The 24,599-nt window shown below is 42.4% G+C and overlaps 1 protein-coding gene across 2 annotated transcripts in view; it reads right to left on the reverse strand.

Annotated features, from left to right (window-relative positions):
* Positions 1–14,909, reverse strand: part of WRAP73 (WD repeat containing, antisense to TP73) — a 32,672-nt gene extending 17,763 nt beyond the window's left edge. For both annotated transcript variants that reach the window (XM_075018146.1, XM_075018145.1), the window contains exons 1-3: positions 14,568–14,909; positions 10,664–10,816; positions 10,005–10,121 (exon numbers count right to left, since the gene is read on the reverse strand). In XM_075018146.1, coding sequence (XP_074874247.1) covers positions 10,005–10,121; positions 10,664–10,816; positions 14,568–14,636 — 339 coding nt within the window. In that variant the 5' untranslated portion in view covers positions 14,637–14,909. The remainder of the gene's footprint in view (positions 1–10,004; positions 10,122–10,663; positions 10,817–14,567) is intronic.
* Positions 14,910–24,599: the final 9,690 nt, after the last annotated feature.

Genomic DNA, 24,599 nt, shown 5'->3' on the forward strand with positions numbered 1-24,599 from the left:
AATGCCTTAAGTTTGGTACCAAGGTTTGAAGATATTTTTCTTACTCTCTGCAACTCTTATCCCATCTGATAATTGGGAAGATGGGATCCCAAACTTTGAGAAGCACTTCAAAAATCTATGGATGAAATGCAGAGTACAGTTATACTGTGTACATATCATTGTCCATCAGCCTAATTACACATTGACAAGAGAGCCTTCATATTCCCAATGGTCACAACCAAGTTTATCCACATATTTACCATAACCCTCTATGCAAATTAGCTAAGAAAGATTGTTTCACTGGTAGCAGAGACAAAGAAGGAAGGGAAAAAATACAGTGCTCACTGCATGTGAAAAATGTAAAACAGCACTTTAAAGTTTAACAAATGAGGTTTCTAAAAAAAATGAATTTTTGTTACAGGAAAAAAATCATTTGATCAGTAGCATGCATTTTTTTTTTTTTTTTTTTTTAAACTGACCATCCCAAGATGTTCTACTTTTAGTGTAGATGACTAGACTAAGTGAATGGTCAAACTCAAAACCTAATGGTAATGTTGTACAGGAAGTTTTCAGCTGTTGTTTTGCAGTGGAAACCAAAAGCAGCAGTATTTTTAAAATAGCCTAAAACAGCTGAGAATAAAAAAGTATTTAGATAGTAACGTGATAAACAGTCTCCAGTGTTTGGTTAGAGACTTCATCCCAACTTTGACAGGTTCAAGCAGGTGAGACTGGTGATTTTCACTAGATGAAAAAAAAACAAAAAAACATGCTTTTAAACCATGTTGTATCTCAAGTGACTGTAAACTTTTGTCCCAGACTTGACTGGGTCATTGGGCTTCCTTACATAGCTATATCTGTCAGCACAGGATTTCAGAGTATTATTTAGGGCACATTCCTTGACAGAAAATACTTTTCAACCATAATTGTAAATGGCTGTACTGAAGGATTAGATCCAATATGCACAAAAGCACATTTTTTAAAAGGTGTCTTTAATTTACAGTAGGTTCACTGGTGTCTTAATCCTCTGAGCTAGGAAACGCAGAAATATGCAGCACATAAGCTATTTCCAGTGGAAATATTGAAGGATGTGCGGTACGAATCGTTGTGTTGTAATTTGGCAAACGTGAAAGACAATGAGAAAGTGGAGACCTAAATCTTCCATCTCCTATGAATCAGAAGAGTGACTTATTTACAAGAATTTTAAAGTGCGAAAAATTAAGTTATCAAATAGGCATTATCTGAATGGGTGGGATGTGAAAATATCCTATACTCCCATGCAAACAAAATCTTTGTTATACAGCCACATCTACTTTCTCCCTTTATATGCAGTCTGAGTTCTCTTCAAGATAGACTGCCACATTGTGTAACAGCATACAGAAGGACATCATCATCAGATGCAAGATATCTGGCATAGTATCTACTTTCCCACTGATAGATGCTACCAGGTTGTTACATTAATACACCAATAGGCACTTATTTTCTGAAAGTGCAATTCTGCTCTGAAAATTGACTGTGCAAAAATTATCAATTCTCTCTACAAATCTGAATGCATGTTCAGTTTAGAAGAATACCTGTTTACTGTAGCAAGTAAACAGAACATATGACTTTTTTATCCCTACTTCTAAATACAAATATAACTATAGGAGAATGAACTGATTTCTATTCCACTTCATAAGTCAATAGAATTCACTGAGACTTCCAAGTGAGCCAGAAGGAATCCAGCTTGACTTTCAGATTCCTGGGTGAGTTTGCAGAGCTGGTAGTTAGAACTACCATTTTAGATTTTAAATTAAACTGGAATGATCTGGTATCACTGCAGTAGAAAAATAGAACCCCACAACACAATTGAGAGAGTCACTTTTCAAACTCTAATCACACTAAGACGGCTAAAAGCACTGACAACTTTTGAAATCAGCTCAATACTCCCTGGATGATAAAAATCAAGCAGCAAACTTTGCCAGTAACCAGCCCTTATGTTGGTCTATTATGTGGCTGTACACATGTAACTCAAAGGGGAACTTTCAGCTAAAGGAAGCTATAAATGACTGACTGCACTTTGACGTATGCTCAGTGACAGCTAGCAAAGATGGTAGCAGACCCTAATAAAGGGTTACACCTTTTATATCACCACAGTATACAATGTCCCAACCCAGTCAGCTGCTTGGACAATTTACAGAACCATCTCACTGCAACACACATCGTACTCAGTGATCCCTGTAAGCTGAGCACATGGGTGGCTACTTAGGGAAGATTCAGATGCATCCAGCTGATTAGCAAGTGCACCCACAGTGGCTCATGGATGGCAGCCTGTGTTTCTACTGGTGGTGCATATCCACTTATGCATTGGTACACAAACTTTATTCCACCCATGGATGAAAAAATAGAAGTAATACTATTTAACGTACGGCTGTTCGCTGAGCTTGGCAATTAAAATGCAAACATTTCGTTACCATTCAAGGTAACATCATCAGTGCACAATCTGATTCAATAAAGTCCTCCCCAGCTAGTCCTCTATATAGTGCTTCTTTAAGTGAACCTGACCAATAGTCAGTCTTGATTGTTTACCTTTGACCAATCATTGTTAACCATGGTTTCCCTACAAGATCTTTTCCTATTACCTGTTAATCTCATGGGCTCAAACACTGGATCCAATTCAACATACCAGTTGATTGAATCCTTACCTGAAAACCACGCTTCTAGAAACTCCTGTCCTCGTCTAAGGTCTGATTGTCCAATAACTTCCACATTGTGAATTGTGTTATCTTTGTGCCATGAGCTCAAGGATAAAGGGTCATGTCATTTAACCGCTGTTTGATGTTAGTGTATACGTGTGCCCAATGTCCTTCCCATTTGTCCAACGTAATGTTTAGAGCAGCTTGAACACTGTAATTTATAAATCACATTTGTTTTACATGTACTTTCAATTGGGTCCTTTGGCTTAAATAAATATTTCTCCATGTATTTGTTGATTTGTGTGCCACCTCAATTCCATGCGGTTTCAATAATCTTGATGTTATCTCAGAAATATTTCTAATATATGGTAATCCTATTATTTTAACCAAAGGTTCAGTACTTTTTGATTTTTGGACTCTTATGTAAGCATCTTTGGATGAAGTTCTTTGGATAGCCATTTAATTTAAAAATATGATTAAGATGTTTCTCTTTGGCTTTGCTTGCTAAGTTCTTGCTACAATGTGTCCTTGCTCTATTAAAGAGAGTTCTTATGCAACTCCTTTTCTGGCTAGCCAGATGATTACTAAAAAAAGCTCAGAATCTGGTCCGTGTGTTTCTTTTCTGTATACGGGTGTTTCCAAGTGCCCATTTTCACTACACTTTACTAAAATATCAAGTAACAGTAACTCTTGATTACATTCTTTTTCAATACTGTTCCAACCAAGACATGCACACATGTTCCACAATACTCCTGGCAATGCAAGTTACAAGAGCAAAGCCAAGTCTATATTTTTAAGTTTACGGTAATCACTTGCTATTTTCAGATGTTTGATAGAAATAGTCTCTCTTTTGCTGTTCTCTATAATGATATATAGTGCCTGATGCTGGATTCAGTGGACCAAATTCAAAGTTCTAAAGGTTGCCAAGCACTCAATAATGTTTCCCCAAGACGTTTAGTCAGTAAAGAGTGGACTATCTGAAATTAAAGACTAAGCAGCAAAGCAAGCAGAAGACAAGAAAAGAATACATACAGCTTTTAAAAGTTGGAGATTTATGCGCCATTTCTTTTAAACTGAATATGCCAAAACCATCCATACAAATGATAATGCAGGGCATTACTCAGCAACAAATAAAATACAAAGAAAAGTGCAGCACTTTTCTGAACATAATTTCCAGTAAGACTGGTCCAGTAAAAACTGTGTACTACTCTCCATGCTTCAATTCCATCATTTGGGTGAAGTGTTAAAAATCTCCAGTGACAGAGATTGTAAGAGCAAGTTAGACAAACACCTATGTCCAATGGACTGCACTAGAAGACGCTGGGTCCCCTTTCAGCCGTACTATTCCCTGCTACATGTAGGCAGCATTTTGTATTTCTGGATGTTGTGCCATAATATTCAATTTCAGATACATGGTGCATGTGTGCGCACGCCCGCGCACACACACACACACACTCTCTCTCTCTCTCTCTCTTTTTTTGAACTGGGATGGCAATTACCTGGCCCATTTTAAGGACGCTTTTACATACTTTGCTTTATCTAACTCTTGACTTCCTCCCTTCCTACCACCACTCTGCTCTCTGATTTGCCCACCTTCATAACAATTTTTCTAATTTGTCAAACTTGATAACTATTTTTGGTTCTCTGTGCCTTAAATATTGAGTCTGTTCTGGTATGGCTATGATCTGAAGAAGTGGATCTGTCCCACGAAAGCTCATCACCTAATAAATTATTTTGTTATAGTCTTTAAAGTGCCACTGAACTGCTTGTTTTGATAGAATATAGACTAACACAGCTCTCTCTCTATTACTATTCAACATGCAAGGCACTACATTCAGCTGTTTGAAATGGAGATCCATCAACTACATGAAGAAACTCGCCCAGATCCAGACAGACATTGTCTTTCTCTCCAAATACACGAAAATGGACATTGTACCCAAGGGACTGACAGTGAAAAACCCACTACAATCAACGTACTACACCAACTACAGAATTTATGCCACACACGCTAAGTGAGGAACCACTTAATCAAAATCCTTTACAATAAACAAAAGATGATTACAAATGAACTCTCTGAACTTAAAACTCTTAATAATCAGGCATCCACACAAGACCCCATAGAATGAGACTTTACATATACTAGACAAGAAATCTATAAAACACACTTCCACTTCTTAAAAAAAGAAAGGACAATAAATCATCTAAATTACTTCATACCTCAGGATACTACAAATAAAACAGCCACAGCTCAATGAACAATACTGTTAACCTTTCCAGCTACAAACTCAGCCCAGCAGAAGAGTCTCTCTTATCCCAGGGTCTTTCTTTCTGCCCCACTTCCTCCACAAACTTAATAAAATTCTGTGGTGACCTTGAAGCCTTTCACCATCTCTGTTTAAAGGAATTTTTCCAACACACCTATGAACATCAATCTGACTCTCTCGACTCCACCCCCCGCCCCCCAACCAACACCAAAAGAAGAACTCTATGTGGACTCCCCCTAATGATCATAGTGAAAGTCTGGATTTCTACGTACAATGCTTCCACACCCGTACTCAGACTGACATTATACATAAACAATACCAAATGAGAGACAATCTCAACTATGCTGAACGCTATGCTGTCCAGAGTCTCAAAAATAATCCAGACATTATAATCAAACCAGCTGACAAAGGGGTTGCTGTTGTCATCATGAATAAGTCAGACTATGAACAAGAGGCAGCCAGACAACTCTTCAACACCACGTTTTACAGACCTCTCTCCTCTAATCCCATTTTGGAATTCCAAAAGAAATTACAACTTCTTAAGGAACTCTTTGCTGCTACTCAGGACCTTATTCACTCAGACACACCATCTGAGCCCCAACCTGAATTATTCTATTCACTTCCCAAAATCCACAAACCTGGAAACCCCAGACACCCTATCATTTCAGGTATTGGCACCCTTACCACTGGACTATCCAGTTACATGGACTCCCTCCTCAAACTCTATGCCACCAACACTCCCAGCTATCTCCGAGATACCACTGACTTCCTGAGAAAATTACAAAACATTGGAAAACTTCCCAACACCACCATCCTTCCCACAATGGATGCAAAGGCTCTGTACACTAATATTCCACATGAAGATGGACTACAAGTGATCAGGAATATCATCCCTGATGTCGCCACAGCCAATCTGGTGTTTGACCTCTGTAACTTTGTTCTCACCCACAATTATTTTTGATTTGGGGACAATTTATACCTCCAGATTAATGGAACCGCTGTGGGCACCTGCATGGCCCCACAATATGCTAATATATTTATGGATGACCTGGGACAATGATTCCTCACAGCTCTCATCTCCTATTGTCCTTCCTTTACTTAGGATAGATCAATGACATCTTTATGATTTGGACCCATGGTATAGAGACTCTGGAAGAATTCCACAGAGACTTTAACAACCTGCACCCCACCATCAACTTATGCCTTGACCACTCCACATGAGATACATTTCCTGGACGCTACAGTACAAATCAATGATGGCCTGTTCAGTACCGCACTCTACTGGAAACCCACTGACCGCTATACTTACCTACATGCTTCTAGCTTCTATCCTGCACACACAACAAGATCCATTGTTTACAGCCAAGCCCTTAGGTACAATCACATTTGCTCTGATCCTACTGACAGAGAACAAAAACTACAAGATCTCTACCAAATATTCATGAACCTGAATTACCCACCAGGAGAAGTAAAAAAACAAACTGACAGGGCCAGACAAATACCCAGAAACCAGCTACCCCAAGACAGGCCCAAAAAAGCCAGTAACAGAACACCACTGGTCATTACCTACAGCCCCAACTCAAACCACTGCAACATATCATTGAAGACCTGCAACCTATCCTTAATCAGGATGCCACATTCCAGAAGGTCCTAGGTGACAGGCCTGTTCTCTCCTACAGACAACCTCACAACTTTATGAGGATTCTCAGCAACAACCACAGACTATACCATAATACCACCAATCCTGGCATTTTTCCTTGCAACAAGCCCTGTTGCCAACTTTGTCCACATATGTATTCTGGAGATACCATCACTGAACCTAACCAGCTTATTCACAGAATCATGGGCACATTCTCCTGTTCCTCAACTAACATCATATATGCCATCACGTGCCAACAATGCCCACATACTATGTATATAGGTCTAACTCAAACACTTTTCGACAAAGAATGAATGGACGCAAAACAGACATCAAAAGACTCCTAACTCACAAACCTGTCAGCCATCACTTTAATGGAGTGGGCCATTCCGTTAATGACCTGAAAGTCTGCGTTTTACTGAAAAGGAACTTTATCATTTGCAAAGAAAGAGTGCAAAACTCTTTTATATTCAAATTTGATACTAACACATGGTTTGAACTAGGACAGCAATTACCTGGCTCATTATAAGGACTCTTTTACATACTTTGCTTTATCTAACTCTTCACTTCCCTCCTTCCTACCACCCCTGTGCTCTCTGATTCGCCCACCTTGATAACAATTTTTCAGATTTGTCAACCTTGATAACTATTTTTGGTTCTCTGTGCCTTAAATATTGAGTCTGTTCTGGTATGGCTATGGTCTGAAGAAGTGGGTCTGTCCCTGGAAAGCTCATCACCTAATAAATTATTTCATTAGTCTTTAAAGTGCTACATGACTGCTTTATTGTTTTGATAGAATATACACTAACACGGCTATCTCTCTGTTACACACAAAGGATATATTCAAACATATGGTGCATGTGTACACAAAGGGTATATACAAAGGATTCTCATTTGCAATAAAACCAGTTTAAACTGAAACATTGTCAGATTTGCTTTTATCTTAAATACATCCAGTGTAATGCTATGTGTCTCAAAGTATCCACTACTGAGTTTGTACACCGTAAGTGGTGATGGACTTTGAAGTATTCATTAAAAAACTCCCACATATTTTAAGTTAGACGCTGAGCTCCTGAACACAGATCAGAGAAAAGTCAGTGTTACGTACTATACTTTGTTTATAATTCATATGCAATACAGAACCAACTACAAAAATAACTCATCTAGTTTACCTACAGAAAGTTATAAACTGCACAGGTGGTTAGAAATAAAGTATCAATCATTTTAAAAAACTGTATGAGGAGAACAAAAACATATTAATGAACCCATTTTTAAGCTCAGAAACTGACCAGAAAAATCCCAGTATGAGTCATAATTAGTTGGTGTTACATGAAAATACCAGACTGATGAATCTGAGCTGCATGGGTTAAGATAGAACCTGAAAAGTTTTTCACACAATCCTGAACTTGACAATGTACATAATAGGATGACATTAAGTATCCTGCTAGTTCCTGTCTCAAACACTGTCTGTTCTAGTAGAGACTATGGATTTAGTGTACTAGAGAGTAAACAACACAGACACTGGCATAACCCAAGCAGCTGTCTGACAAGTAAATTTAGTGACCAGTTTACAGCTGGAGAGTAAACCTATCCCAGCACAGATGCCAACTTGGCAAAGGCTTAAATGAAATCCTGTAGGGTCAAACTGAGTTCTGAAAGGTGATAAAAAAATACTCACTAGTCCACCCCCACATGCACATGCCATTATAAACCTACTTGTAGCATGGAGAAGCAGGAGCCGCCCACAGTTTTGGTTACTCAGGCTACAACAATCCTGCCTGTTAGACACATGTCTGCCTTTAGTTTGAACAACTGGACTTGTTTTAATCCACACCAAGGAGAATCAATACTGGGAAAAATTGTTCCTGGATTCATCACCCTATACTCACCCCAACAGCCTGGAAAAAACAAGGGATACTATACAAAAAGAAAACAGAGTGCTAGTTATACCTGACACCAAACATTCCTGTGTGAAACAAACAAACAAACAAACAAACAAACAAACAAACAATCTCTCTCTCTCTCTCTCTCTCTCTCTCTCTCTCTCTCTCTCAGACAGACATATATTCTGGCTGAATTCAATGTCACTCACATTAACTTAGAAATGTTAGCATTCAAGGCTCACACTACCACTCTACTGTCCAGGCACAGAACAAAAATCTTATCTCCACAGTAAAGTTACCAACTCCAATACTATGCTCTCCAGCTGCCACACCGCGTCCCCAATTGATAACAATGCACATTTCATACAATAGCAGGATATAGGAACCTGGATCCACTGTGTAGAATGGGGAAGTGAATTTTCTTCTCAAGCTATTTCCTCAACTTTACCTCTAAAAGGACATTCATATCCAGTCTCGTGAAATTTCCATAAGCTTTAAAGAACTTCGCAGTACATACATGCTACGAATTTGCTGCATTAAAAAGTGAATTTGTATTGGTGAAAGTTGCAGTATGACAGCCCTGGCATATTAAGTTTTATATATACTCACACAGAAAAGGTACAATGGCAAGGCAAATTTATGGTATTTAGTCCTAGCTTCTTTTCACCAAGACTGCTACTGCTTTGAGCCCTCATTAAATCAGATAGCTCTGAAAACCACCTGTGAAACCCCTCCCATTGTTTTCAATGAGCTTTGAACCAGGCTCTGACTAATCAAACTCCCAATAGCATATCTTGAGGAGGATTCCAGACTATGGCCTTTATCCTGGAAGTATCAACATATGCTTAATTTAGGTCTGCAAAAAGGTCCACTGAAACTGATAAGACTAATAGAGTAAAGTTAAGCATATGTGGAACTTCATGCAGTTCAGATTCTACGTTTCAGAAGTAATTTATCTAAACAGCATTGCCTTAGTTTAATTGAAAAGCTTACTTAAGAGCCATGCTATAAGGCTATATTACGCAGCACACATTAAATTGTTGAAGCAAAAATTTGTTAAAATGTAATTTATCTATTATTTTTCATGCTTATGCTTGCATTTGCGCCCCTCAGAGTGTGGATAATGAAAATCAGATTACTTCCAGACTTTTAGCGCCTTTGTCGAGGACAGCTATTTAAAAATAACTGTTTCAATTTGTTTTATAGAAGCACTTCTGTTCATAGATTTTGGAAGAGAAAAAGTTTTCGCCCAAAACTGAATTTCAGTTCACTTTTGTGCTGTGCACCTCGTAACATAAATGACAGTTCTTTACCACACTTTTTAAATAAATAAATTTCATTTTGAAATGCATGAGTCTTCCATATTCCATGTTTTTGTCAAAAATTAAGAAAGCAAAATGTAAAAGAATTAAGCACTGATTAAATCAGAATTGATCTGAAATGAGAAAAAATGTGCATATACCTCAATTTATTGACTACTACAGCTTTAAGAGCTTTGGGCTATTTAAGGAGCCATTTGCAGCAAGTAATACGATACTCTAAAGAACAATTATGACTTCACACTTACGTGAAACTCTGTTGTATTGAGAATATGACGACCATCTGGACTCCAGCATGAAGCCACCAATCCTGCTGATCCCTCGTCAATCTTGCAGTGCCAGTCTGGCTGCTCCAAGGACCAGACCTAGATCAGAGAGACCAGTCATTGCAGCACACCAACTAGCACTTCAAAACTTCCTCTCCTCACAGAACCACACTACAGCTAAGGAACAAATACCATCAATACATACCACGGAGGTCAGGAAACCTTTGAAAGTCTTGCCATGAAGGACTGGCGCTGGATTCCATTACAAAAGTAAGACGCACATCTCTGTGCATTAAACTATGTCAAAGCATATTTTTTCTGTCATGTTTTCTGACTGGCCATCCTTTTTAAAGCTTTTGTTCCCTTTAATAAAAGTCTGTATATACTTGTTTCCTTATGCATTAACATAAGAATGTGATACTTTGTGGAAGCTTTTTGCTTTCATAAATTTGCTTCAGGTGCTTTTATTCTGATATCTGTTTTCAGACTAACAAATAATCATTGAATCAAGATTTTGACAAACAGTAGCAACTTCAGCTTTATTCAAACCAGAATGTCCGTTACTTTGGCAAAGACGCTCAAGTTCTCAATTTAGCAATTAGTGAATTCTACACAGAAATATGGCATGTATCTGTACTTACCTGAACAATCCCTCGTTTGTACATGGCACATAATATAAAGAGAGAGTCTGATGACCATTCTATGTACTGGATCTGATCCAGGCAACTGTACAGTTGAAGGATCTGGAGGTTGTTCACATCTCTAACTATTAAACGGTACTGCACACATGAAGCCTGAATGCAAACAAAAAATAAATCACTTAGTTGACGTTCAGAGTGCCAAAACTTGTGCTGCATCATTCACACTCTGTCACTCTGTGATCTAGAATTTAGATGTTTGGGACACACTAGGACTTATATATTTGGATTTGTACATTTGTAATGGAGCTATAAAATCAATTGAAAAAGAAGTTGAAAAGAGATTACTCCAAAGCAAATGTTAAAAAACACTGATGGCAATGTAAGAATTGCCAAAAACTCACCTGTGTAATCTAAGCTGAAGGATAGAAATGTTTGATTTCAGGCCTTTTTTTTTAAATTTAAAAAAGCTACTAAATTTATTTTACACTGAAAGCATAAATATTTTCAAATATTTTTAATCACAAAAACTATTTTCAGGTTGACACAATTACATTTAATCTTGTCAATTTCAAACTGAGTTATAATAGCTTTAGATGTTGCACATATCTGACTCTCCCCGAGCCAGTTTTTGTTGCCTTGACATTTTAAAAAGTTTATTTTCTCTTCCTCCTTTTCCTCTGCCCTTAAAACATAGGAAGCTGATTATACAGAAAGCATCATCAAATGCATAAAGTAAACAAACAGAAAAATCAAAAAACAACAGGTTGTTTTAATAATAAGAGCCATAAAAAATTAAGCAGCGCTTAAGTATTTTCAGCACTAAGGCCTATATTAGTAAGGGAAAATATATATTTACTACATTACTCCTATTTATACTTCAGCTGCACCTACCCTTTAGAACTATATTTTCTCAATTTAATGTCTTCCTTTGAATGAAAAATTAGCTAAGAGCTCGTTCTAGAGTAAGTTAATAACAAGCAAGTGAAGTTACACATCTGTAGACAATTGACAACTCACAGCAGGACCAAGGCCTCAAGATTTTGAAAAGTGTCTTCCTCAAACAATACAATAGGGCTAAACTTCATAATCTTTTGAGTTTTCACTCAACTTTAAAACTGACTAAACCAGTACATTAAAAATTACAAATATTTCTAGTTTAGTTACAATGCTGAAGGTCACACATTGGTCCCACTCAAGTCAATGGGAACAATTCTGACATTGAAACTTCAAATTTCTGGACTGAGATCTTGTGTGATAATCAGTTCAAAGCACTATTTTATGTCTTGAAGAAACTATATCAACTCCAAGTAACAAAGAAACCAATCGCCAGCAGGCGTCACTATAATACTTAATATGACACTACATCTACATTCAGCGCAAAATAGAATTTAAAACGACAGAAGTTTCTATATTGTAACTAGAGTGTTCAAACTATTTTGCTAAAATATGGTTTGGGTTTTTTTTTTTAAGTTACTCATGATTTTGTATCATCCTCAGTGTCAAAAACAATTTGTGAAGTATGGGGATTTGACTTGAAGAGACTGATCTGCTACCTGTCTCTCCCAGGTTCACTACTATATTAGCACACAGTGGCTTCAGATAAGATGGGAACCCTGTTGTACTACATCCTCCCTAACATATGTATGTCTAATCTGCCCTTAAAAATCTCCAGTGATGGAGATTCTACCACCTCATTAGGCAATTTATCAGAGTAGGGAAAAAAATGGTTGATTATTAAAAAGTTAAAAATTGGATTTTTATATCAATAAAATACTAAATTTCTCATGTAAAAATAAGAGCTACAATTAAATCTCATCACAAACATGCTACACGTACACTTACAGTCTCATAAAAATGAATTAATGGCTCTAGTCTGTCCAGCATAACTACTAGTTCTTGCTTTTCAATAGTCTGCATTTTCAATTTTTGTTTCTCAGCAGACTAAAAGTAGCATGTACAAAGAAAGATACATGCTGGATAGGAGTATTTTTGTTCTGCGATTATATGGTGGTGGATCTTGGCCAAGGCAAGTCAGAAGAGTTAGTTAAGACATGGCCTTAAAGACAGAGATCATATATAGGAAAGGGTGGAGGCAGCATAGAAAGGAACAGCAAAGTGGTCTAGAAAGAAAAAGGGAAGACTTTATGCAGTGGACACACAGCTGCCTGAGTGTGTCTGTGCCCCACACTCTTGCCACAGAACAACTGTCCTGGCTTCTAGGTGGAAGAGAGTCCCCAGCTGTGAATATTTTGAAGAAATTCACTCCCTGCATAGAAGAGGAAAATGTGTCACATGTAAGCAGTGCCAGGAGGAGATGCAGGGCCTAGAATAAAACACCATAAAGGATCTGCTTATTGGGAGAAAATGATGTCGATGAAACTGTGGCTATGGCTGAGTGGATCAACTGGTTAGTAACTTAAATAATTCACTTTGCACTGCATCATTCTTCAAGACTCTTTCCATGCCTTTTAGTATAAGTGTGATTTAACAAGTGAATTCCCAAGCTGTTTGCTATGTTGGATGTTGCTAGAAAAAAAGAATTAGTTTAGCTAATCCTTATGGCTTACTTAGTTAGCTATGTAGGTTTAGAACCTATCAATCATTTAAGTACACAAAGCTGCAGTATGAGAAATCTGGAGGTTCTAGCTGCCATTGTCATTTTTCTATTTTATACAGTAATACATGTTATGAGAGCCAGCCGTGGGGTCCCTGGGCAGGAAGACCCAGAGCCCCGCAGCTGGAAGCCGACTGGGCAGTGCCTGGCTGGCAGAACCAACTGTGGGGTCCCCAGAGAAGGGGCAGAAGCTCCCCACAGCTTGTAGGACCTGGGAAGCCAATCAGCCATGAGCTGGTCAGTTTCTTGGGTCCACAAGCAGCAGGGAGACTGGAACCAGGCTGCCACCCTGGGTCCCATCTCCCCACCACCCTGGGAGCCAAGAAACTGACCAGCCCTGGTGGGCTGGTCAGTTTCCTGGCTCTTGCAAGCCCAGGGGAGCCAGGACTGAGGCTGCAGCCTGGTTCCCATCTCCCCTCAACTTCCACAAAAATCTGAGTTACGTGGAGATTGCAGGAATGCAACCCCCATGTAATACAAAGGTTTACTGTATTACATAGCACATGCCACTTACTTTGGAACATGGCTACAGACCACACTGGTGATGCCATAAATCTGTTCCCTATTTTACTTGAGAACAACAGAGCTTTTATAAGGGAACCCCATTCTATACTTGTCCCCCTTCTTTTTCCCCCCCCCCTTTTCTTTTTTGATTTTTGTATTTAATTTTTGAGAAAACAAAGCCAGAAGTACCATTGAGTTCACTGGGGCTTATTCCAAAATTAAGTACACTCTAAGCACAGTCAATTAATCTTAGCTTTTTAGGTAACTTGATTCAAATGCATGATTTTTTTGGGGGGAGGGGGTGATTTAAATCAATCCACTCCCCAGTATATTCCAGCGCCTAACCACCCTGACAAGCAGGATGCATCTGACGAAGTGGGTCTTTGCCCACGAAAGCTTACGCTCCAAAATCTGCTAGTCTATAAGATGTCATAGGACGTCTCGTTGGTTTTGAAGATACAAACTAACTCGGCTACCTCTCTGATACCTGCCACGTAGCTCTGCCTAACGCCCAACTAAACCTCCCTGGCTGCAATTTAAGCACTTTGCTGCTAGTCCTACCCTCAGAGTCTGAGGCGACTTGTTGCCGGGAAAGCGGCAGCCACAGCAGAGGAGGGCGGTCACCGGGCCCTCCCGGATTTCAGAGGCGCTGCGGGAGGCGACTGGACAAGCTTTGGCTCAGCTGGCCCAGGCCCTGCGAGACCGAGGCACGTTCCCGCAGAGCCCTGGTTGCTGCCCCCGCGCCCCGGCCCGTCTCCCTCGCCAGTCGCCGAGCGGGGCACCCACCAGGTACTTGCCGTCGGGCGAGACTCTGCACAGCAGGCCGGAGAGCTTAAACACCTCCGAGAAATTCATGGCGGGGCCCCCGAGCCGCCGCGGGGAGCTCACGGGAGGGGGCGAAGACCGCCAGCTCTAGCGCGCAGGGCAGCGGCCAGCCGGCCTCACCCAGAGCCGAGCAGAGCAGAGCCCCACGGGGGCGCTGGGGGCAGCCAGGCCCCGCTGCAGCCTGCCCCGTTGCCCTGACAACGCAGCCTCCCGCAGAACGGAGGACGGAAAGCGACGAGCGCGCACTCACAACCCGATTAAAACCCGCGCGCTCCTGACCGCCACTAACCGCCACTCCGCGCCGGAAGCGGGCACGGCTGGAGGGTGCCGGGAAGCCGGGCGGCCAATCGGGGCTAGGCCTGTCCCGGGGCAGCCTGGGAGTTGTAGTCCTGGGTGGGTTGAGGGCGCGTACCACGGCATGGAGTGCGGGCGCAAGGCAGAGACAGACAGGTGCATCCGTGGGAAGGGCAGACGCAGAGGCAAACCCTGGGGTACGAGGCAGACGGACGGAGTGGGCAGGGCATTGCGTGGAGCAAACGGGGAGGGGCAGACAAAGACGGCACGTGTGGGGCAGACAGAGTACGTGTAGCAGACACTGCAGACATGAGGGGCAGACATGGGACACAGAGGCAACAGAGTATGTGTGGGATAGAGAGACAGCCGGGGCATGTGGGACAGACGGGCAGAGTACGTGTGGGACCCCGACGCAGCGGATGTGAGGGATGTGCATGCGACGGACAGGCAGGCAGGCAGGCAGACAGCTGCGGCGGGCTATGTTTCGGGACACACGGGGACTGAGCTGTCAGAGCCCTTGTCTGCACGGGACCCCCACCTGAATTACTATCCATCTAGTGGCGCTGGCGAGAGGCCGGGAGGTACAGTCGGTGCCTAGGACAGAGGGGGTCACTGCACGGGGAGCTCGTGGCCTCTGCAGAGCTGAGCACCCTCCCGGTATGGCTGCAGGACGCGCTGGTGCAGAACAACGCCCGGGACATGCCCCGCAGCGTCTCAGGCGTGAATGTGGTCACGCAGCTGCTAATCCATTCACAGGTGCCTCCTGCGGGTACTGAGCAGGCTCCTTAGTTTATCCGATACGCGCGGGATAACGTCTGCTTGCTGCCAGCCCCGCTGGCTGTACCTTGGCAGGTGGACACGAGCTCCTCCCTGGGAATTTACGCTTGGGTACCCTTTGGGGTTAGTTATTTACACGCGTGTTTACAAAATACATCCAAGCAAGGTGAAAAGCAAGTAGTCCCTTCGATGCGTTTTTGTGAATTTTCTCTCCCTTTTGTAATACAGTTACCGCTGCCGGCCTGAACAATATTTCAAATAACATATTTACATAATTGTCTTCTCATTCTTTTTATCGGTAGGAAATAAATTATGACATAGTTAAAGTTACAATTCAGAGCTGGGTTTTTTTTCTTGGCACCATGCTGCTTTACATTTTGTGTACAATCCGATTGGAAGCGTCCACCTATTCAGAGGTGTAATTAATTACACGTCCGTTTTTCAAAGGAACGCATCGCAAAACCTTTCGGATTATTTTTAACCAAGAACTGTTTGCAGTTTGGACCAAACAATAAGTGCTGTCAGTGTTTAAAAGGAGGGGACACTATTCTGCTTAAGAATTTACAAAATAAAAATAACATGTTGCCCTAAGAAATAGGCTTGTTTAAAATAATTTCTGTGATGTCAAGTCATTCGGTGAAATTTAATTAACAGTAGATAAAATTATTTGTGTATTTATTTTATTTATATAGCGCTGCTACGGACCAAATCCCGCCGAAGATGTTTAAATAGTATGTAAAGGGGGGATGGCACAGTATTTCTGCTTGCATCCGACTATGAAAAGCCCCTTCAGCATAGCTTTCATACACAGCTGGAGTTTACAAGAGCTCCAAAATGGGGAGTTTTGCCTAAATACAGACGACAGGCGAGGCTTGTTGTTGTTGTCTTTCGTTGTTGGCAATGATCCCACAGTACTACGATGATGTCTCTGCTCTGCAGAATCACCTCTGGCAGTAACAGAAGGAAGGCGATCGCCTACCTTTGCAGAAAGACTCTTGGAATCTGTAAATTGTCAGTTTAGCAATGTAGAGTTACAAAGGAAACGGATTCCTCCGTGAACCCAGGAATGGGGATTTGTATCAGTGCAAAACGTATTTTAACAATTTTCTCCTGCTTTCCATTTGCTACGTATTTTCCTTTGTGCAGCAGTGAGTGCTTGTCCAGTCTCTGCCCTGCAGGCTCCTGAGTGGCGTTAATGTGACACCAGAACTGGGGGTCGGCACCTGGCCTATATTTTCTCGATTTGATTTCCTGGACAAAGATTAAGACAATTAAAAAAATTACTAACGACTTAAGAAGTCGCATCGCCATAACCGGAGCGAATCTGCAGGAGTGCCTTACGGGGAGGGACGCAGGACGCTTCTGGGGATGACAGTTCAGTTGCTTTTGGAAGGTACGAACCCGGGCGCTGGGGCTCAACCGCAGAACTGCCCATTGCTCGGAGCCAGCGCGGCGCTGCAACGTCGCAGAGAGATGTAGAACAAAACTCTTGCCCAGGCTAGGCAGCGGCGTCGGGGCAGAGCAGCTACGGAGCCCAGGGCTGGGCAGACGGGGCGATGGGGCTCCCGTTTCGCAGGAGCCCGGGGAAGGGTTGCTAGAGCCGCAGAGTCGAGTTCGGGCACCGCTCCTTTTCCAGGGCAGCCCCCTCCAGACACCCCCGGTCCGCCCGCCGCCTCTCCGGCTGCCTCCCGCGCAGTGGGGCGCGGGCCTGGCCTGGACCCCAGGAGCTCAGACTCAAGGAGCGAGGCCCGGCCCGGGGCCGGCGGGAAGCATCTGGTCAGGCGGTGCCCGGGGTCCCAGCGGCGGCCCCGGCCGCGGGCTTCGTGCCGCTGCTCCCTTCCCGCCGGCCCAGCGCGGGCTGGCGCGGGTTAAGGAGGCCTCGTACGCGGCCCCCGGGACCCTGGCGGAGGCGGCGACACCAACCCCCAGCCTGGTGCGGCGCAGCCCGGTGGCGCCTCCCACCATCGCCCGCACGGAGCGCCACCGCTGCAGCCAGGTAGGGGCCGGGGCCGGGGCCGGGGCCGAGCGGGCAGGGCAGGGCAGCGGGGACGCTCCGGGCTCTGCTCTCCGTCCAGCTCTGGAGCCAGGAGCGGCCGCCCTGCCGTGCCCGAGCCGGTCCCTCTGCGGGCGGACCTGGGCCGACAAGGGGACCCCCCGCCCATGAACACCGTCGTGGCAGGTCATTGAACAGCGCTTCGTGCTCCGCGGCGAACGAGCCGCCCCGGGACACGCGAGAACCAGCAGCGCTCTCGGCGGGGCGGGGCGGCCCGTGCGCGGTGAGTGCGGCTCCTCGTGCTGCGGCGCGCGGGGACCATGCGGCCCTGTTAAACCAAGAGCGAGCGACGCACTTCCGTGCTTCCACTGCAGCGAACACAGCGGAGCCCGGAGCCCGTCCCTCTGCCCCGCTCCTGCAGTCCCCCTGGAGGCGGGGAGGGCAGCTCAGAGGGGAGCCTCTGGCACACTCCTGTAGCACCTCCGAGAATGACACCACCATGTCTTAGGCCGTGAGCTTTTTCAGGGAAGCTCATTACCTAACACATGGAAGCGCTAGATGAAGTGGGTCTCACCCACCAAAGCGCATGGCTTAAGACGTAATATTGTTAGTCTTTGAGGTGCTGCAGGACAAGCTTGCTTTTGTCACGGGTGTGTGTGCGCCTGCCTGCAAGCCAACAAGGGCGGGTGGGATACTATCTAAAAAGCTGGTTTTCATCCTAGGTTAACCCCCTCTTTCTCCCTCCCTCTACCTGGCTGAGTCTTCAAACTTGAGCCTCAGGACAGCAATACTCAGGCCCAGCTATTTCTTCCCAGCCTGTTCAGAGCCGGCAGCTCCTGAACAACAGCATGTGGGTCGCAGCTTTTCCTACAAGGATGGTTCCAAACAAACGAGGAAGCCAAATGCAGACATAGGTGAAGTGATTCCTTCCTCTCTTGCCTGTAGTATCCGCTGGTTGCTGATCTGCTGAGCATTGTTGTTCTGTCAACATTTCTCAGACCACAGATGATGACCTAAGAGGCTGGACAGTAGGAAGTTAACACCAGCTTCTCTTGGGCTGCTATTTGCCAGATGATGCTTTGGAAATTGGTGACTATGAAATCAGTACCTGTGAAGTTGTCCATTCTCCTTCACGCTGAGATAATTTCATTGAAATTAGTGCCCTGGGGCACTGTAAAACTGGTAGAAGCAAAAGGAGAATCCAGCCTTATCTCCAGATGTGTGAGAAGCTTGCCTGGGGAGTGGCCAGGGACCCTTGGTTCTTCTGGCTTGTCATTCTCATTGTGGGGGTGCAGGCAGGAGGAGAAGGGGCATTACCCATCTCTCATGACTTCCCCTACAGCGGGTCTCAGAATAGTAGTTTCCAAGTTGAGAGCCAAGGTGATGCTGTTCTCTTGAGTCTTTTGTGGCTAGTGAGCTGAGGATTCACACACCCAAATCTCCTGGGGTGTAAAGATATAATTATGTTGCAAGCTTTCCTAGTGGCTGATTTCCAGCAGACACATTCCCAATATAGGATATATTGGAAGGGGGTGGGCAGGAAAGGATTTTTTTGTGAACTAAGGCAAATATTGCTCCTTGCTCCAACAGAAGTTCTGCTCAAGGCAAGACAGACTTGTAACACAGCAGCCCAAATTCTGCTCTCATTTATGTAGTGTAAATTTGGAGTTTCCATCTCCTCCTGCTTATTTTGATGGTCATCATCAGCTCAGTATCTGAATACAGTTCTTTACCCTACTGAAGTCAAATAGAATAAAACCACCAGATTGAAGAAAATAAAATTAAGAAGAATTTACATCAGTGAGTATAACTGACAGCAAAATTTGGCCTCTCCTATTAACTACACTGGAGTTTTTTCTGATTTATACTGGCATAACTTAGGGCAGAATTTAACCCATTGACTTAACCGGAGTTATACTAGATTTACCCCACCGTAATTGAAAGAAGAATCTAGTTTAGTATGTGCTCCAGATCCAATCATTTTAATCCTGAGAGAGCATGTTAGTGATCCTTTAGGAGTGAACTGTATTCTGTTACTATGGCTGTTACCATAGACACCAGTGTAACCAACTAGGAACATTACACAGGTGAGGAAGTCATGCTACAAAATGTAACAGAACTTGTAAAACAAAGACGGAGACATGTTCTTTGGAGAATTAGCAGAACATGAGAACTGACGAAGGAGAGGCTAGTGCTGCTTAGATGTAAAATTATTTTACAAAGGAGGGTTTTACCAGCAGCTGCATCTCTTAGAAACACCACCATATCTTTTCCCAGCTCTGAGATGTTATTTGACTTTATTTGTGTATCCTTGGTCAGTGAAAGGTGGGAACTTGTCTTCCTTCTCCTCGTAGGACAGGTGTATGTCATTTCTTTATAACAAATAATGTTTATATTTCAGCTTGGCAGAATTTGATTGTTAATACAATTTTGATGAATAATAGAAAAGTTTATGTTTAAGCTTTTTAAAATTTCTATTTGTTTATATGTTCACAGTTATGGAAAAATAAGGGTGTAAGCATTTGTCAATGTTTATTGATTTAAATTGTCATAGTTGCAGGAAATTATGGAGGGGATTAGACATTATTTAATGACAGTAGACACTAATTCAAAAAAGTTAAACCTTTATAAGCATGAAAACACAAATTGAGAAAGTCACATGTCAAAATAGGCAAAGTAAAACTTTTTAAAATCAAACTCTAGTAACTTCTCAAGCAGAATTTTTATTATTTTACTAGCTGTAAAAGTTGATTATTATAAATGAAAATATCTTGGTTTGTATGGTGAAACCAACGTTTATTGACATTCACATATAAAAATCTAATGCATACAAGCTATTTATATTTTGGGGTTTTTAACAAACTAAAGATGAACTGAGACAGCATTATTCTAATTCAACAATTTGTTTGCTGTAATTATTTCATATAGAAAGATTGGGGGCCAGGGAAGCATTTTAAGATACAGTTGGTAGAAGTGTTTAGTTCTTTGTCTAAGAAAACACCAAAGTAAAGACAATCACAGAATGGAGCAATACATTCAGAGTTTCAATAAGAACCCTAAAGGAGACAAATTATCTCCTTTCATAGATTTTTCTCTCCCTGGAAGAACTGACTATACAATGCCCTCATGCCCCCTCAAAAGAGGGAGGAAAAGAAGAGTATCTTAGTCGGCTGTATAAGGTTGCTATTCCCTTCTGCTGCAGACTTTGTCTCCTGAAGCAGCTGGTAAATGGGATGAGTTCAAAACCAGAAACAAGGACAAACCAGAAGGAAAGACTGGTTGAAAACTCTATAAAGCCAATGGGACAGGCCTAATATAATAAGTGGTTGGCCTTACGTCCCATAGCTGACAGAAAATGTCTGCTTGGATGGTAGGTTTCATACTGTATCATACTTTCCTAATTCTCAGTGGTCAGAGAAAGATTCCTGATTTTTGTCATCACTTTTGATTCTCCTGATATGCTGATTTAGGGCCAGTCACCCCAGACTGGCCCATTGTTTTAATTTACCGATATGTAGAATGGGTATAGTCGGTGCTTGAGAGTCTTAATTAACGTTTGTAAAATGCTTTGGTATCCTTAGAGGTAAGGTGCTATAGAAGGGCAACTTGTTAATAAGCTGGCATCCCTAGGGAAAATAGCTTTCTTAAATGAATATTCTACCCCCACCTTTGGTAGAGCCAGAATAACCACCACTCCAGTGTCATTGTTATTTTGCATCTGGACATAAATTAGAAGGTCATTGCTGCTTAGAAGACTACAGTCAATTCAGAGCATGATGTATGCACAGTATCCAGAGAATGAATAATGACTCAGAAGCTTCTCCACCGTGTCTGGGGTGTTTTCCCCCTTTGCAATCTGAACACATTCTCAGCATCTGAGAACAACATGTTTTGTGCCAAGTGCCATCTGGAGATTCAATTCATTTTATTACCTTTACCAGTTACAGGGTGGTTAATTGCCCACCAGCTGTTTCTGGCTGCAGAAACCTCTGGGAGACCTTCTCTTGGGGAATGTGTCTTCATAATGAGGAAGCTGTTCTTACATTTAGAATTACAGCCAGTGTTTCAGTCACCTGTGGTGATGGCCCAGAAGAGATTATCCATAACTCAACTCCCTATATACCATACTTTCCATAGGCCAGTTTTAAAAGCCGGTTAACATGCGACACTTTACTAAAATAATAAAAGTGGTACACTCCCTAGTGCTGATGTCCTTATACCAGTGTGGGAATAGTGATACTCAACAGCACCATTTCAGGAGGGCGGTGGGTGTGGGGGGGAAGCAGCCGCCTGTACCAGCATGCTGCTTGCTTTTATCCTGGTCCGGGGAGCGAGTGGAAAATACACAGAGTTCACGAATCACTCCTCTGTGTCCTCCCTTCACCGGCCAGTAGTAAGCGGCATGCATGCAAGCTGCATACTTTCCTCTTGCTCCCTGATAGTCAAGGAAAGGGGAAGGAGAGCAAGCCATGCTTCCATACACTTAGCTGCTGCACTCTCCCAAAATGGCAGCCTTGGCGATTCTAGTACAAACCCTCTTTATACGCATAGGCTGTGTCTACACTAGCCCTTCCTTTCGGAAGGGGCATGGTAACGAGGGAGTTTGGCACTGCCATCTATAATAATAATGGTGGGCATGTGCGTTTTGAAACGCACACTGCCCATGTAGACAGGGGCCTTTCAAAAGGACCCACTGATTTCGAAAGCTCTTCTTCCCATTTGATTCTGGGAAAAAATGATATAGCCACACTTGAAGGTTGTAGCACTTTAATAATCCCAGGACAGTTAGAGGTAAAACTTCCTAGTGTCAAATGTACATGTCCCAAGGGCCTAAATTCCATTGATTTAGGACCCTAAGGGCCAGATTTTTAAAGGTATTTAGGCACCAAAAGATGCAGCTTGCCACCTATTAGGATTTTCAGAAGCACTTAGGGCTACATTTTGAAAAGCATCTTTATGTATCTGAATACTTTTAAAAATCTCGCCAGAAGAAATTAGCTTCAGGTCAGTAGAAAATCAGGGGCTGAGTTTGGAACAGACTCCAGCTCTCTTAAAACCCAGTCTAATGTCTTAGAAGCAATGCCATTCTTCCTTTCCTCCTAACTGCAACATTCAAAAGAGAGTATCATTATCTACACAACCTTCCTTCTGGTGCTTAAGTACAGTTATTTGAGTAATAAAGAAAAGGGAGATATGTGTGCCACATATATAGACGTATTGTTTTTGGCTACAATTTGTGTGTGAAGTCTGATAATAAAATAATGATCGGGAACAGAGATGAAACTAGTACTTATTATGCAAATAGGATAAGCAATCAGCACACTATTTAATAAGATCTGATATGCAACACTATGTGATTAGACACCAATTTTTCTTCTTAGTCTTCCTTCCACATTCCTCATTTCCTACAGTCCACAAATGTCAATAAACTGGTCTCATAATTAAAAGTGCCTGTGTATTTTATATATATATATATATATATATATATATATATATATATATTTTAAGAAGCCATGTTCCAACTTGCTTCCTGGTTCTTAATTTCTGATCATGAGCAGCCTGCTGACTAATTATTAGCAGTAATGAGAAAAGACACATACATTTGTGCATATTTTCCTCCACAAATTTAAAATGAACCATATTGGTAAACAAGAATTAGATTGTTAAAAAGAAAAATTAATAAGATTCTGAGAAAAGTGAAAAGTGGATTTGTGTTTAAATAAAGTGAGGGAAGACTGGCTCATCTAAGTTCAAATCAGTATTAAAGGTGTAAATCATGCTTAATTTCAGGTTAACAGATAATCAGACTGCATCCTTGTTTTATAACAATTTAACACATTGTTTGTAACAGCCCTGGGGTCAAGACCGAGGATGAATTTTGACCCATAACTTTCAAAGAAACGTTTAATGCATAATTCAAGTTGAAATTGTACCTTCCTTATTGTCCTGATCCTATTTCCAAACAGTACAGAATAGCGTAGTCTGTATCGTTCCTTCTAGGTCACTCAAGATCTCCATTGGATTGTTGTTCTGAATTAGGGAGGCGACATGTGCAATCCTTTTTAGAGCTTGACTGTTGCATAAAAACAAATTTCTGTCAGTGTCTCTTTATTTGTCCCAGCATGCTCAAAGGTACCATTCATTTTCTCAGGACTGGAGGAAGTATTTATATTGCACTGAAGTTACAACAGCTTCTGGCCTGGCTGTCAATCACAATCTAGAGCCAATATCTAGAGCCCACTGCCTACCTCTCAGGGGAGAGCAGCCAGCTGGAGAGAGGTCCCCTGCCCCTAGGCCTGGTCAATGTTAGCTGGAGGTTCTCCTATCACTAGAGTGGCACTTGCCATGGTTGCTTTGTTGTACTCCTCACCTTCCTGCACTGCCCTCTCTGCTCCCGTTTTCATGAGACCAAATGGAGTTAAATGCATGTAACAGCCAGGCTGACTGCAAGCTGCTACAGTATGAAGTTATTTAACAATTTTGTAATCCAAAGATAATGAGTGTGTTAGCTGGAGACTCTGCAGGCCTTGCCTGCTGGACAGTGCCTATAGTTTTCAGTCAGAAACGGAGGGCTCTTTACTGGGATTGTTCTAGGCGCAGTTCGGCAGGTCAGATTTTCCCATCCACATTCAGATGTCAACAGAGTGCGGGTGCCTGCGATAAATGATACTATTCAACAACTGTCTGACCAGAGCGAGTGAGTGAGAGAGAGAATTCCTTGGCTTCTGGGTGTGAGCTTGCCACCTTGTGATAACAGCGTCATTCTCACCATATTGGATTAAACACTAATACAACAGAGACTCTCTTTTCATGGGCATGTTTACCATGAGGGCAGTGCTCTCTGTTACTCAATGGCTGGACATTTCTGAAGCCTTGGAGGAGCCAGCCCCTTGCTTAGCTTAAGTGACCGTCTTAATTCCCAGGCACAG

Source organism: Carettochelys insculpta, chromosome 23, assembly GCF_033958435.1.
Source record: "Carettochelys insculpta isolate YL-2023 chromosome 23, ASM3395843v1, whole genome shotgun sequence".
In the NCBI taxonomy this organism is placed as follows: Eukaryota; Metazoa; Chordata; order Testudines; family Carettochelyidae; genus Carettochelys; species Carettochelys insculpta.